Source organism: Varanus komodoensis, unplaced genomic scaffold, assembly GCF_004798865.1.
Source record: "Varanus komodoensis strain SLA01 unplaced genomic scaffold, ASM479886v1 scaffold38, whole genome shotgun sequence".
Lineage (NCBI taxonomy): Eukaryota > Metazoa > Chordata > Lepidosauria > Squamata > Varanidae > Varanus > Varanus komodoensis.
In genome coordinates, this window is record NW_025335909.1 from 5,123,431 (window position 1) to 5,139,092 (window position 15,662).

General features: G+C 48.5%; 1 protein-coding gene across 1 annotated transcript in view; it reads left to right on the forward strand.

The window, feature by feature from the left end:
• Positions 1–9,893, forward strand: part of TMEM132D (transmembrane protein 132D) — a 176,651-nt gene extending 166,758 nt beyond the window's left edge. The window contains exons 7-9 of the mRNA XM_044440942.1: positions 575–848; positions 3,480–3,671; positions 8,709–9,893. Coding sequence (XP_044296877.1) covers positions 575–848; positions 3,480–3,671; positions 8,709–9,893 — 1,651 coding nt within the window. The remainder of the gene's footprint in view (positions 1–574; positions 849–3,479; positions 3,672–8,708) is intronic.
• The last annotated feature ends 5,769 nt before the right edge of the window (positions 9,894–15,662 follow it).

Below are 15,662 nucleotides of genomic sequence, written 5' to 3' on the forward strand. Positions count from 1 at the left end.
TCCAGAATAGTGAAGTGCCTTTCACTATTGCTGGCAGTTGGCGCTCAAAGATGCTAGCTTTTTTGGACCCCCCTGGTTTTCCTTTGGACCCAGCCACCACTGGAATATTTCCCCTGGGAGCATCTCAAAATGCAGTTTGGCCCTTGGACCAGAAGAGGTCCCGTATCCCTTGCCCACCCTGGTGGGCAGAGGATCTTCTGGATTTCAGGGCAGGTGCTTCCTCAGCTCTGTGGGGAGAGTCTGAGGAGTGAACCAGATCCCCCTTTCCCCTCTGTCCTCTCTGTTTATCTGGCCTATATCTGGTCCCACCATTCTGCCATTGGCTCCGTCCACAAGTGAAGCATGGCCCCAGCCAGGACATATTTCCCCTTGGCCATTTGGCCTTCAGACAGAAAATAAGGGAAGCTGCCCACCTCTACTTTAGTCCCTGGAGTGGTGCTGACTGTCAGAATTCACCCTTCTGGGCCCGATGGACAAAGAACCCAACTTGGTAGGGAGCAGCTTTCTCCATCCGGTCGGAGTGATCTTAAAGTGCCTGGGTTCTCCTAACCCTTCTGCCTCATTGCCTTGACAGGCCAGCCAGAGACAGCGATGATGAAGAGGAAGATGAGCGGAAGGGGCGAGGCTGCACCCTGCAGTACCAGCATGCCATGGTGCGGGTCCTCACTCAGTTTGTGGCTGAACCCTCAGACCCCGGTGGCCCGACGGCTTATCTGCTGGGCTCGGACTGGCAGGTGGACATCACCGAGCTGGTGAGCGATTTCATACAGGTGGAAGAGCCCAGGATTGCAAGGCTGCAGGACGGGCAGGTGCTGGTTGGACAGGAGCTCGGGATGACGACAATTCAGGTGAGAGGTTGGAGAAGAGGATGTGGGAGCCGCTTTGCCCATTCGGCCCAAGGTCCAGCCCGCCCACTGTGTGCTGCAGGGCTTCGGGAGCCCTTGGGCAAGACGCGTTCAATGGGGGACCTCCCTCAGGGGAGGGACCTTCCCACTGCTGTTGCCACCAGCTGCTCCTGGTCCTGCTCCTCTCTCTCAGTACTTGTGTGCTTAACCAGCAGAATACCAGGGATCAAGAAACAGTTGAACAAACAGCTTGCAGTGATGAGGAACAGGAGGGGGGGAATTTGTCACTGGGCAGCCCCTGTTGGGGTTTGGACCCTTGGCTGGTACCCAGACATACCTACCTTTGATTTTGGCCCTCACCTTGCATACAACATCCTGCATCCAACAGGGACCAACTAGGTGCCTTTGGGATTTTTATCCGTGGTTCAGTTTTCCCTCCCTGGTATTCTGTTCCTCTTCTTGAATCACTAACCTTTCATAGCCACTGTGCATGTGCAGTTCTCACAGGGTAGGTTGGGGAGTCCCTTAATTTTTTTTGTATTATTTCTGCAAACCTCGGTGTTCCCCCGAGATTTCTGCTCATTCCCCTTTGCAAATGGCTGGTGTTGTTTTCACTACACAAAGACTGGCGCTCGTGCAATGAAGTCACTGTGAGTTGTATTATGTCATATTTGCTTTCCAGCAGTGGAATCTTTAGGCAGGTCTTCATGCCGGTGAAGGAAAAGTCTGACAATAGCTTGTCCTTGGAGGCTTGATGAGGGCAGCAAGTTGGGCAGAACTGGGTTGGTTGCAGTTGTTCATTTGTGCAGGGCCTGCAACTTAGCACAATCCAACACATTTGGCCATGGGCTGCTGTTGTGGGAAGGGGTGTGATAGCAGCCTGCAGCTGCAGCAGCAACTTCCTAATGCAAGAGCAGTCTATCTGAATAATGAACATTTTGAATTAGCTCTTAAGGTTCACTGCTATTCTTGATTCACTCAGCCAGGCAGGCCAGACCATTTGGAGCTGGCTTCAGGCATACAGATAACAAAGTTGAGGGATGGAGGGGATGAAACAGGAGAAATAAATATTATGTTTCAAGAAGAATGCACTGAAAGGGTTTCTAAATCCATCTTCACACTGTTGGATATCTGGATTTGGGGCACTGCCAAGGGACCTCCCCAAGTATCCAATAGCAGCACTTGCCTTGTGCTCAGAATAAATCTCCATTCTTGGAAAAATGGCTTTTGGAAGTAGGAATGGTCTACAGCTCTCCGTAAAGACCTGTATTTATCGTTACAAAAACTCTGCATCTTGTCTGGCCTTCCAAGAGTGTCCATAAATATAAAGAATATCTCCAGGAAGGGAATTCAGAGAGAGAGAGTCATTGCTAGTCAGTCCATCCACTTGAAAGAATATGTATAGCATGTCACTTGAGAAATTGTCAAATTGTCAGCTGCTTTTGAAATGCCAAGATCTCTGAGATAACTCTTCCTGCATCCATCTGGTTTAGCTTCTTTTTGTAAGTCTTGCTTGTCTTGACCTAAGGGAGGAAAGGAAAGGAAAGGAAAGGAAAGGAAAGGAAAGGAAAGGAAAGGGGTCACTGCCCCAGTGAGTTTACAATCTATGTTGTGGAAGAAAAGAGTCGAAAAAGAAAATGTAACATGCCATGCTTTGCGATATTGTTCAGTCTGCATTTTGAAGCAAGCCTGATTTAAGCCACATCTTCAAGGCTAATGTGAACATCAGAACATACTTTATCCATTTGATTCTGTGGTTCTCAGCTGAAAAGTGTGTACCAACCTCAGTGTTAAAATAAATCTTTTAGGATAAAATGCAATGAGAAATATATATTTTGAGAGAATATACACTTAAGAGTGTGTCTTCTTTGAGAAATTACATTCAAAGATATTCATTTTTGAAGTATGCAGCAGAAGAATGCAAACTGGTCCAAGACAGAACTCTCATTGGGCAGGCCCAGAGCAGGAGTAAACTGGATGCCGGCTTCCTAACTTCCATATGCTCCCAAATATCTCTTTTTACCAGGTGTAGTCTATGTTTTCTTGGTCCTAATCCCTGTTGTCAATTTCCCGCTCTCATGTTAGGAATACAGCTCGATTAACACAAGTGTGATCAATTAATCATGAGTTTCAGTTGATCAATCCATCCATGAAGTTGTAAAAACATTGGTTTGGAGCCATTGTTTGGATCCATTCCGACAATGGTTTGGTTCATCGTGGGGATCACGTTAGCCAGGACTGACTTAAATCTCATTGATTTCAGTGGGTCAATTCCAAGGACGACCAAGTCAAGATCCAACTCATTGAATGAAAAATACAAAATGCAGGTCTTTGGGCAGCCTTGTCTGTACCTGTTTTCCCAGTGCATTCTAAAAGAAATGCATGAGTGTATAAATTTAGGCACAGTCCTGAGGATGGATCAATGCAGCTGAAGCCGTTGTGGTTGTGCATGAATCAACAAAAGACAGTGCAAGCCCCCAGATGGAGAAACAAGCTTTAAGGAGAGGGTTGGAGAGCGCTTGAGTCGTTTTCGGCTCACCGGGAGAGTGTTGGCATGCACTGATGAAGTGCTACCCTGGGGAGAAGCGATACTTCACGTGCTGATCCTAGCCCTGTTTTCCTTTTCGCACACAGATTCTATCCCCGCTTTCCGATGCTATCTTAGCGGAGAAGACCGTGACGGTCCTTGATGAGAAGGTGACCATCACTGACCTGGGAGTCCAGCTTGTGAGCGGGCTGTCACTCTCTCTGCAGCTGAGCCCGGGAAGCAACAGAGCCGTCTTCGCCACTGCCGTCGCTCAGGAAATACTTCAGTCACCAAAACAGGTACAAAGGTTTATCCCGTGTCTGCCGAGGAGGGGCCACCATGAAGGGGGCTTGCTGCCTTTGAGGACGTCCTGCAGGGGGGCCAGCTGTCCTGTAAGAACAGTCCTCTTTTGGAAGGGTTCTGACAGGATAGGCTTCTATGTGAAGGCATTCTTCATGGGTATAACCACGACTGATTGAAGGATGGATGGATGGATGGATGGAATGATCGATCGATTGAATGACTGATGGGAGGCATCCTCTCTTTGAAAGGTTGTCCAGCCCAAGTCCAGTTTGAAGATAAAGAAACATGAGAAGGGGAAAGAGAACACATGGCAACATGGGTTGCGTTTTATTTCAGCGACAGCAACATCTATTTCTTCTTCTGATTGTTTTTGGTGATGCTCTATCTATTTCTCTCTCTCTCTCTCTCTCTGGCGATGGGTCACCCAAATCCATAGCCCAGTGAGTTGATAACTGGGCCAAAGTTTTGTTTTGTTTTGTTTTTGAACAAGAAAATAATAATAGGAAGAAAAATGTTCCAGTGTATTATTATAGGCATGGAGATCACCATATTCATCAGTGCATTCAGAACACATCGAAACTGGACTTTACGGATGGAACCAAAGGAGGCAGGGGAAGTGTCTGCAAAAAACCAGGTGCTTTCCTCCCAGCATCGCTCAGCATATGGCTGCCCTTTCTGAGGCCTGCTCCGCTTGAGAACTCTCGCCAGCCAAGCTGGTGACATTGGGCTGAAGTTATTTTATGATGATTAATATTATTCTAAAAAGGCATTCTAAATTTATAGGCTCTCACACCCGAAGGCCACCAAACAGCTAAATAGGGAAAACAAAGTTCCAGTAAATACGCCTGTAAAACTGGAACAAGTGCAAGGGAAGAATAGCTTTCCATCTCTCGTGTTAGTCCCTCATAAATAACGCGCCCTCACACAATTCGCCAGCCATAAATATACTATGTGTTTCTCTAAAATAAATAAATACAGGGCATACATATCTTACCATGTATCTCAACAGATGCCCACTTGACTATCTATATACAGCCAAGAAATTAAAGGGAAAGAGTTATACCTTTCTTTCTCTTGTCATAAAGTTTATAGCCACGGCCTTTGTTTTTATTCTGCTTTTAAATCCCATTGGAAGGGCAGGGAAATGTTCTGTCCTACACACACACACACACACACACACACACACACACACACACACGATCTGATTTTGCAAGTGCCAGGTGCAGCGAAGATTATTGCCAATGGATAAAATATGATCTGGGGCCCAATTCAAAGAACGTGGACCCATGAAGTCCTAAATACATCAGGATGTGGGTAAGCGAAGGAGCATCTTCTTCCAGAAAGCTTGCCCAGAATTTAAGATTCATGTTAGAGGGAGACCTCCTTGGAGAAGTTCAACAGGTCATACTGGCAACCTATTGTCCCTACAAGTTGGACCATCTTTTGTCTCTGCTCATTTTTTCCTAGAAGCTCAAAGCTGTTAGTCAGTCAAGGTGCAGAATAGGGACTTGGGGGGCAGCACACACTTAGAGTTTAAATAAAACACACTCAGAGTTTAATAAAATAAATTTAAAAATAGTTAAGGAATGGGATGCCATGATGCAGCTGGTAAGACTGGGAAATTTTGCTGCACTCATGCTTCATCCACCCAAGAATCCACTCGTATTTCCCCCCCACCCCCGAGCCTCCCTTTAGAAGAATGAAACTTTCCTCTCTGTGTTAAGAAGCAGAATTATACATTGCAAAGTTGAAGCATGTGCCCCCAAAAGTGGTGGTTGCTGTGACAGGAAGCCACAATCGTGCCCACGGGGACCACAAGTGGCCTGGGGGCCATTGGAGTTCCCCCCATTGGGGAAAAGTAGATCAACTGTGTTAGGTTAAAGGGAAAGCAACACTTATTCATCTCAGAGTCTCTTTTATCAGGCTGGTGGGCAAAATGACCTAAGGCTGCGTCTTTGGTCAGGCGATCGAAATGAGGGTTTCCTGTACACTCTTTGCAGAGTGTAGCAATCAAGAGACTCACAGCTAGAAAGCTGGAACAGCCAGCTAATCCCTTGCTGACCTGGGGAGCTAAATGCACCACCTTGAAATCAGCTCAAAAGCGGGTTTTGATGGCGCGGAAATGGTGCATTTCAGTTTCCGAGAAATTGAGTCGCCTTTGACTCCATTCTGTGGGTATGGATGGGGCATGTGAGGGGTGGATGAAAGTTTAGAAAAACAGCTGGGGAAGGTGGTAACTGATCCTTTCTCTGTGTGAAGGGGCCTTGTCGGATTTGACAGGGGGAGAGAGAGAGAGAGAGAGAGAGAGTGTGTGTGTGTGTGTGTGTGTGTGTGTGTGTCGGAGGGAGGGGTGTACTTCCAATCCCAGAAGGCTTCCAGGGCCGCTGGTCCTGCTTTTTGCTCTCAGGGCCTCTTCAGCTGAGTAAGTGAGCAGTAAGAAATGAGCCAAGGTGGCTTCCATGCACAAAGATTTTGCAGATTTAATGCTGGGGATTGTATAAGGATTTGCACAAGGTTGCAGGTGCGACTGGTGCTGATTTCTCCTTTTGTAGATGTTTTCCCTGAAGAACTGAATCAGCTTTGCTTCAGCTTATGGAGGAAAGAGGGGGAAATGTGCGCAGATCTGGGGAAATTTGCATGAACTTCACAGCTGATCACAGCCTGGTTTACGGAAGCATCTCATTCATGCAAAGCAGACAGCGATGCAAACGCTAATGCAGTTGGGCAGGACATGAGTAGCGACAGGAAATCCAGAGAATCCTAGAAATCTTGAGCAGAAAACAGCTGCCCATCCCTAAGACCCATAACAGAAGGGACGCGCACACATCTGCAGTTCTCCCCTCGTACAAACAGAGAACGAACGGCACACTTCAGCTCACCCCATAATGGCACACTTCAGCTCACATCCCATAATGTTCCACCATCTCCTCCCACTAAGTAGACAAGGCCTGAGGCTTGCTTTTCACCATGACCTGCATGCAATGTGAGGAGACATTGCATCTTAAGTGCGAGTTTTAAAGCAATAATATAATAAGCGCCTGGATCGGGGGGAATTTTGCCCCATGTTCAAACACAGAGCCATAGTAAATGATCCCAATCGCCTGTGATGCTGTTTGACATGTCATTTATTAGTGTTTCAAAGCAGACTCCAGAGACCTCGGGGGGAGTTGGCTCTCTCTTAGCACTTTGGTGGGAAACAAATCTTATTACCAATGACTATTTAAAATGAGTCCTTTAAAAAAACCAACTCAGTGAGGAATTAGATTCTTCCTCGGCCTCGGGTTGCTGCCGGAAGCTTCGTTCCCTTGATCTGTCATCAAAGCCACTTGGAGGGGGGGGGCACAAGAACGAGGGCAGAGGACGCTTGCTGGATTTCCTGCTGCTGCAGGCAAGTGACAACCGTGGAAGAGAAGGGAAGGGACGGGCTAGCTTGCTCGTGTGCATACAGATGCCATGGCCTGCCAGGAGCTCTCCAGGGAGACATCCTGCCAGCCGACAGTCTTGTCACTTCTGCTGGTCCAGAAAGCACCAGAGAGAAGTTCCCTGGTGGAATTCCATTGTGGGACAGGAGTGGGCCTGTGGAACTCGATGGCGAGTGCTGGGCCACTAAGAAGGACTTCCTGAGGCAGAGACCAAGGGCTCCGGTCCTCCTCTTGGGTGGAGAAAAGATCTGCCTGCATTGCTTGGGCAACACTTCAGCAAGTCCGCCTTGCCACCACCAGCTGCCCCTGCCCCTCACCCCCTCTCTCTTGTCATGGTGGCCGCTGGCCTGCTGGCAGCCAGAGGCCCGGGGCATCTCCACCGGCTCCTCCTCGTCTCCTCCATGGTCTGAGCCGGAATGAGGAGGCGGCAGGTGAGCCGGCTGCAAACAGGGAAGGGGGCAGCAACGCCAGGGGGCTCATGACGGTGGGCCACTGGTGGGGTTTAGGCCCTTGGCGGGTGCTGCCGGAAGCACTACGGCCTGCCAGGACCCACCCAGCTTGGCACAGCTACAATGTGCTGGTTCCTGGCTTGTTCCCTGGACAACTGCATGGGCTGGAGGTGGCCGAGGCAAGCTCCATGGGGAAGCCTGGAAAGGCCTTCTGTGCAGGCCTGCCTACATGAAAGAAGCAGCAAGCGGGCATTTGCCCTGCCAGGTTGTCATGGACCATGGGGGAAGCCCTTTGTTCTTTAACCCTTTCATCTGCGGCATTCATCTGACTGTGTGTTTGGTATCATCAGAACTGTTGTAAGATGCCCCAACTGCTGCTCATGCAGTGGAAGGGTGGGATATATATTCTCTGAAATGGTTAAGAGCACAGGAAAACAGCCCTGCTGGCTCAGGCCAAGGGCCCATCCAGCCCAGCTTTCTGTCCACAGAGGGGCAAATCAGCTGCTCACAGGATCCCTCAAGCAGGAGGAGGCCCACCCACCCAAGCTCCTCAGGAGCTGCTCTGGGCAGGCTTGCCGCCTCTGCCAAAGTAGGTAGCCCGTACGTGGACAGCCGCCTCCTCCAGGCATTTGTCCAAACCCTTTGTGAAGCCATCCAAATTAATGGCCATCTCCACTTCCTGTGGCAGTGAATCCACCAGTTAACAGTGTGCTATGAGAAGAAATGTGTACCAGAGATTGAAGCTGGGAACTTCGACGTGCACTTGGTCACTCCCAGTTAGCTTCCCAATTCAGTGCGTCACATGCCTAAGTTCCCAGATTCAGCATGAGAAGGGTCCTTGCCTTGGCGCCATCCTCTGGACTGTGCTTTGAGGAGGACCATGGAAGAGGCCCTCCATGTGGCAGGTTTGCACTGGGAGAAGCACTCCATCAGGTATTGCAGGATGGAGGATGTACTACAATGGTTTGTTGCAGGTCCTACTTGTAGTAATGAGTTACTGCTTCTGTGGGTCATCGCCCACTACAGCACCACTCAGTTATGCAAGTCTGCAGGGAAGCATGGCCAAGGAAGTCCAGAATATTTCATGCACAACCCTGCAATTTCCCACCTCTGAATCTTGATTCCACCTTAGGAACTTGACCCTGTTTTCTTTCCATCATAGGAAGCTGCCATCAGTTGTTGGATCCAGTTCAGTGATGGGGCTGTCATGCCCTTGGACATTTACGATGTCAAGGATTTCTCTTTGGTGGCCACATCTCTGGATGAGAAGGTAGTCTCTGTCCACCAGAGCCCGAAATTTAAATGGCCTCTCGTCACAGCTGAGTCAGAAGGGCAGGGGCTGCTGGTGCGGGTGGAGATGGTGATCAGCGAATTGTGCCAGAAATCGAAAAGGAAGAGTGTTATGGCTGTTGGGACTGGGAATATCAAGGTCAAGTTCGGGCAGAATGATGCCAACCCCAATACCAGCAACAGCAAGCGCGGTGGGATTGGCATGCCCCTGGAAAACCATACCAGCGACCGGCGTCAGAAGATAACCTTGCAGGAGAGGTCCCGGCAGGATGGGCCTTATTACACTTCATCCATGGGCCAAGAGGAAGCCAGAGGGGTCAGCACCCAGAAGTCCATCTTGAGTAAAAAGGAGGACCGTGAGAGTCTACTGGATGATGATAGCCACATGCAAAACCTCCCAATAGACTTCACCAGTTTCCCAGCACAGGTGGACCTGCCAAGGAGCAATGCAGATTCCGAGGAGGATGACCTGGAGGAGATGCCCCGGGGCCTCAGTGACTTGGAGATTGGGATGTATGCTTTGTTGGGAGTCTTCTGCTTGGCCATCCTGGTCTTCCTGATCAACTGCGTCACCTTTGCTTTGAAGTACAGGCACAAGCAGGCTCCCTTTGAAGAGCAAGAAGGCCTGAGCCATTCTCATGACTGGGTAGGGCTGAGCAATAGGACAGAGCTGCTGGAGAACCATCTCAATTTCTCCACACAGCAAGAGGAGTGCATTACAGCCATTGACCGAGGCATGGACTTGGAAGAGAGCAAGTACCTCCTCACAGCCAATGCCCAGAAAAACCTCAATGGCCAAGTCTTCCGAGCTTCAGATTCTGCCCCCTTCCCTGAAGGGAAGGAGCAGAAGAACGAACAGCCTGCCTCACCAACCTCCAAGCGGAAACGTGTCAAGTTCACCACCTTCACCACCATCTCTTCGGATGGCGGGTGCCCCACCGTCAACTCCATCCTGACCAGCAGTGCAGACGATATCAAATGGGTTTGCCAGGACATGGACCTGGGGGAATGCAAAGAACTAAGAAACTATATGGAACGGCTACATGAAAATGCATAAAAATACAGCAGAAACTGCTTTCTTTTCTTTCTTTTCTTTTCATTTCTTTTTCCACTCACCTTTTTGCCTTTAATTTGGTGTATTGGGGCAAAAACAAACAAACAAAGAAAGAAACCAAAATTGACCATTTGTGAACAATCAAAATGGCAGATGGTTTTGGTTTCCATGGAGCCATGAAGACCAGTGGGAGGATGAGAAAGGTCCCAACTGGCCAGTGTTATCTGTGCTTAGTGATTCTTGAGAAAGATGGTTTGGGAAGCGTTCTGATGCAAGGCAACTTACATGGGAAAATAAAATTTCAGGAAAAAAAAGAACTGAGCAATCTAATAAGATCTCATTATTTAAGCCTTTCCAGCAATTAGTGCTAAATAGCAGATTCCAGCATAAAGCTTGGATAGCATTAAACATACCCAAATTTAATTCCAGTATGTCAGGGCTGCGGTTTAAAGCAGGCACCCAGGTGGGAATAGTCGGAAAGCCAAAAGCAACAAGTCAACCGTGCTGAGAAGAGGACAGTATGCAAATAAAACATTCATTTAAGAGGCCATCAAAACCAGAAACATGGGCATGGGCTGTTTTGGCTTCCCTGGGAGTAGGGAAGTGCCAAAGAATGTGGAGGAAAAGTTTGACACGTAACTATGTTTGACGGGAGGATCTCCCAACTGGTTCATTGTCCTGTCATTCCACGAGAAAGTTTCCTCCGTACCCTTCAGTGTGCTGCCATGTGCAATGAATAACAAAACTCCCTTTTTGAAGAAATATGACTGTATGGCTCTTTGACACTCCCAAAATGCAGTGCTGAGCATGTTTTTTGTGGAAGCATGACCAGCTTTTAGGTTTGACGAGGAGGCGAGCTCAGCTGCTCTGCCCCAGAACTATTAGGGACCCTCACAAGCTGAGTGTCTCTGCTACCATCTTGGATTTGTCTTGGCCCAGGTTCCAGGCAGGTCCAAGGTGTCAACTTCCTGAATCGCTAAGGATGGATGCCGCAGAATCCAGAGTGTTGGCACAAGGAATTCTGGGTTGATCTGTCCATATGCTGGGTTGGGAAGCAGGTGGCCTTCTCAAGTCCTAGGAACCCTGGATAGCAAACCAATGGTGAGGGATGGTGGGAGTTGTAGGCCATCTGGAAGGCCAGAAGATGCCCACCTCTGTTCTGTAATGCTTCTCTTCCCCACTGGCTTCCCTCTATTTAGGATAATTCCAGGGTTCTCATAGGCCGTGTTGCCTATGCTTGTCTCAGTAACAGCTCCTGGAAACAGCCCTGCTTGGCAGTGAATCCTCTTAAAACTGGTGAGGTTTCTTCCCTGTGTTTCCTTTCCTTCAGATTATTCCTATGAATGTCTATGCAGGCATACACGACATTGCGTTCAATGGGACAAATACCCAGGTAAGTTTCCATAGAACTACAGCCTAAGCATTTCATTTCTTCCTGCTGGAACCTTGTTTTTTAAGCAAAAGATTATAAATTCTAAACTATGGAAATAGCCTGGAAAGACACTCAGTGGGGAAATTGTATTCAGAGGATTGAAGGAAGAACAAAGCAAATCGGGGATTTTAGACTTTGAAATCTGCTTTTGGTATGTGCTTCCTCCTTTTGTGTCCTTCCATACGGTTACATTTTGCAATGCCAAATAGGAGCTGCATAGCATCCCTCATTCAGAATAATCACATGAGTAGCGCTTCTGAGATGGTACCATTTTGGGCTGAAGGTGGGAATTGTTTGTTTGAATGCTCTGGACTCCACTGGTGAGGAAAATCAGCACAGCAGGGGGAAAAGGTTCAGACTAGGTCCTTTCCTAGGTCCACTCCATGGGAAGCTACTTTTCTAACTCTAGGGAATGGGCTATAAATAAATACCATTGATTGGTACACTTCTGGTATGCATGCGACTCACCACTTAATGTTGCAGCTATGAAGCGATACACACGCATGTGGGGCAGAGGAGATGTGCGGTGCTTTAGAAATGCAGCCCTACAGGACCTTGTAATTATTCTGGAATCTCTGTGCCCTCTTTCTCACTGAGCTGCTGGAGATATACCTTTTCTTTGGGGGATTATTCACCAAAGGCAAAAATAATTGCTGGTTAATAATGATCTGCATTGATCCAGAAAATTGACTCCAATGCAGCCAAAAGATTCAATCTGGGAGCAAGAGTTATTTTTCCCAGTGAGCCAACTATGAAGATGAATGGGCTTGACCAGCTTGCAGTGCTGGGGTAAGTAACTGCAGAAAATACGTTCAGACTTCTCTTAGGTAATGGATGGGAGATGTTATCATCTCTGGGACGTAAGCAGAAGGCATCTTGGCTGGAATGCTTCAATCAGGGGTAAGAGAGGTGGATGCAAAGCTTGGCAAGATGCAACAGGGCCTGAGTCAAGAGCAAATCGGGAAAAGGCACCGCATGACATGACCAGAAGCAAAGGAAGAGGCAGGAGTCAAGATACAAGGAAAGCTATTGTAGGAGTGAAGACAGATGCCGCAGAGAAACGAGTTGCTGTGGCAAAAGTGGGCACCCCTGAGAAGGCTTTTTTAGAGCCTTCTGTAGCTGCCAGCTGGTCTGCATGGTGGTACTGGTCCTACTCCTGCAAGTAGGTACAAATTTGCCACCAACTCTGTGAACACTTGCGAAGTGGACCAGACAAGGTTCTGAATTAGTGGGCGCAGCATTGCTCTGCAGACGGTGACTTGGTGCTAGAGTTAAGCAGTGAACGGGCATGCCAGCAATGGGTTAAAGTTGCCAAGTGGACTAGTTGCAGTCATCTCGGGGTGGCAGGGAGGGTAGAGGGAACGATGGAGCCAGCCTAATGCTCCAGAGGAAACTACACTGCTTGAAAAGGTTGCTGCGGCTTCTTTCCAGTCCTACTGTTGGACAACTGTGCATTTCAGCTGTGTGCAATAGAACATCAGCACTTAGAAAACCAGCAATTGGTGTCTCACTGTATTCACAGGTGTATTTTTACACAATGGTTTGAAGAGGCTTGGCCCAACATTGCTTCCTCGGAGCTTTGCAAAGAAACAGAAGGATCAGAACCTTTCAGGCAAGGTTAGAAGTTAGAGGGACTGGTTTCCTCGTAGCTCAAGGCTCATTCTGATGTGCATGTTCATTGATGGATGGTCCATATCACTTGATGGCTTTGGAGAGGGACCATAACTCAGTGGATGAACATGCCCAAGATCTTTGGTATCTCCCGCTGTCACCAGTCAGAGCTTACAATATTGGTCCAGATCAAGGGCACATAAGCTGGTGTCTGGAGACCAAACCTGTCCCTCCGCAGATGCCCACTGGCCATGTCCCTTTGCTGTGGCAACATTTTCTGGGTGATTTTCTGGCACTGGTGCAATTTTCCCCTAAGATTCCTTCTCCCAAGACCCCTTCTCCTAAGACTTTGTTGCTAACATCAAGAGCTTCTGGGTATGAGAGGCTGGGATTCCGTCCCCACCCCTTCTGTCTCTGGCTCCACCACTTTCTTTCAACCCCAGTCACCACTGGAATACAGCACTCAAGAGCATCTGTGAAATGGAATCTGTCCGTCAGGCTGAAATAGCATTCAGCACCTCTGGTCCTGAACCAGGATTCCGGCTTGCTGCAAGGCGGCTTCCTCTGCTCTGGGTCTCAAGCTCATTCCCTTTGGGGGACACCTGCCTGACTCCAAGAAGGTTCCAGTTTTGCTCTCCAGCATCTGCAGATTGGGCAACAAGGGATGGGAGAGACCCTGAGATGGTAGTGGGTTGCTTGCAGAGAGAACGGGCTTTAGTGGGCTAGTTGGACAAAGGGTCTGACTTGGTGAAGGGCTCCTTTATTCCTTGAACAAAATCGTCTTCAATGTGATCCATCCCTGCAGTCCATCACTCATAAGAAGAGGCCTGTCCTTGTCAGACCAAGCCCCGCCTTGTCAGGGAATCTGTGCCTGCAGCACAGCGGTGGCCATCGGGATTTGACCATGATGTGTGCAAATCAAGCCAAGGGGAGTGGAGGTAAGCTGGTGCTGCGAAGAGACGCTTTGGCATGAATGCCCAAAGGGAGTCATCTCACACAGATGGGATGGGGGAAGCCATTTGCCACACCCCCAAATACCCCTTTTGAGTAACTCGCCGGGAAACAGTAAAAGCAGGTGTTTTTAGGGGCTGCTTTCTCTTTAGACCAGGGCTGTGTGACTGCAGTCTGAATGAAACAGTCCAAAAACTTCTTAAGTTACACCATGCCTGGTAACAGCTTCTAGTTTACCTTTGTGCTGATGGGAGCTGGGAACCCCACTGGTGACAGAACCTTTCATCTAGGCGGGGTTTTGCCTAGTAAAGCTGTGTGCTGGGAGAGAGAGTGAAATGGCTCAGGTTTGTGCTATTAATGAGCCGGGATGAGACACAAACTCATCCCCAAACCCTGGCAAGCTCAAAATGCATTCTTTCATGCTCAGCTGAGCTGCACATCATGTGGAAACTCATCCCCTTCAAAGGGGGGAGATAGTGTTGGTATGAAGAGAACATACCTATCCATGGCATCAAGAGATACATTATTCTTTATCTCGTTTATTTATACATGCCACTTCTGCCCCAAGACTCTGCTCTTGGTGGACTTCAGTCAGACCATAAGTCCATGTGGAACCACCAGGACCATGCAACCATCTCACGAGCTCAGCGGCTGGGCAGGAAGGTAAGGAAGAAGGCGCTCCCTCCAGTATCTTTGTCCCAGGATGTGCAGGGCCTTGTACGCTGGGCCTAAAACCTTCACCCTGGCCTGGTCTTGAGTTGGCAGTCAGTGCAGCTCCTTCAGCATGGAGTCGCCTGCTGAGAAGAGGCAGCTGCAACCTCCGGCACTGGCTGCCACTTCCAGGGCTGTCTTCAGGGCAGCCCCACATACAGCGCATCTCAGTAATCCTGTCCAGACATCAAGCCAGGCTCTCCCAGTCCAAGCTGCCCCTTTCATCCACTTGACAGCAGCCGACTTCGCTCCTTCTGCGAATATCACCCAAGTGCTCTTCTCTTCTCCTTCCCTATTAATTACCTGTACAACAGTCTGCTATCTATCCTTCATCCTGCCTGAATCCAATCAATACCTTTCCTCACAGGACTTGGCATTCCCTCTCTGCTCGGCATCTCAGAGTTGAACCTGCCATTTTCTGTCTGTTCCTTTTAGCAAATGATCTTTAGTTTCCATGATTCAACTAAATCATGGATCTTTTAGATTCCATGATTCACCCCATGACTCAGGGTATCTTTATGGAGAACCTCACGTTCATGCATTCCCTTTTGCTTTGATTGAATTTGCCATAGATCTTCTGACACAATTTCTTTGGACAACTTGACCAAATGCAAAGGGTCCCCACCACCATCACCACCACCACCAGAATCATCATGAGATGATAGCCCTGACCCCACCCTATGATAAAAAGGTTTTAATTGGCTGCTCTCCTGTATCTGAAAGTGTGGTTTTTGTGCTTCTGAGATGGGTTGGAAGCCTTCTGAGATGGACAAGGCTGTTGGTAGGAATGGGCTCCTGGTGTGGAAAGCCAACTCTGTGCTGACGGATGTCTTTGCAAGGGCCACCACTCAGTGGTAGAACATGTCCTAGGCATGCAAAAGGTCTCATGTACAATTCCTGGCATCTCCAAGTAGGTCTGAATGCCTCCTGCCTGAATTCTGGAGAGTCGTCTCCCGAACTGAGCTAGATAATGCTGTGTGTGCATGACAGTACCCAATGCGAAAGCGGGTCCATATGTTCTAGTAGATGATTGGACACTGGTCCATTAGTAGGCTACATGATTTACA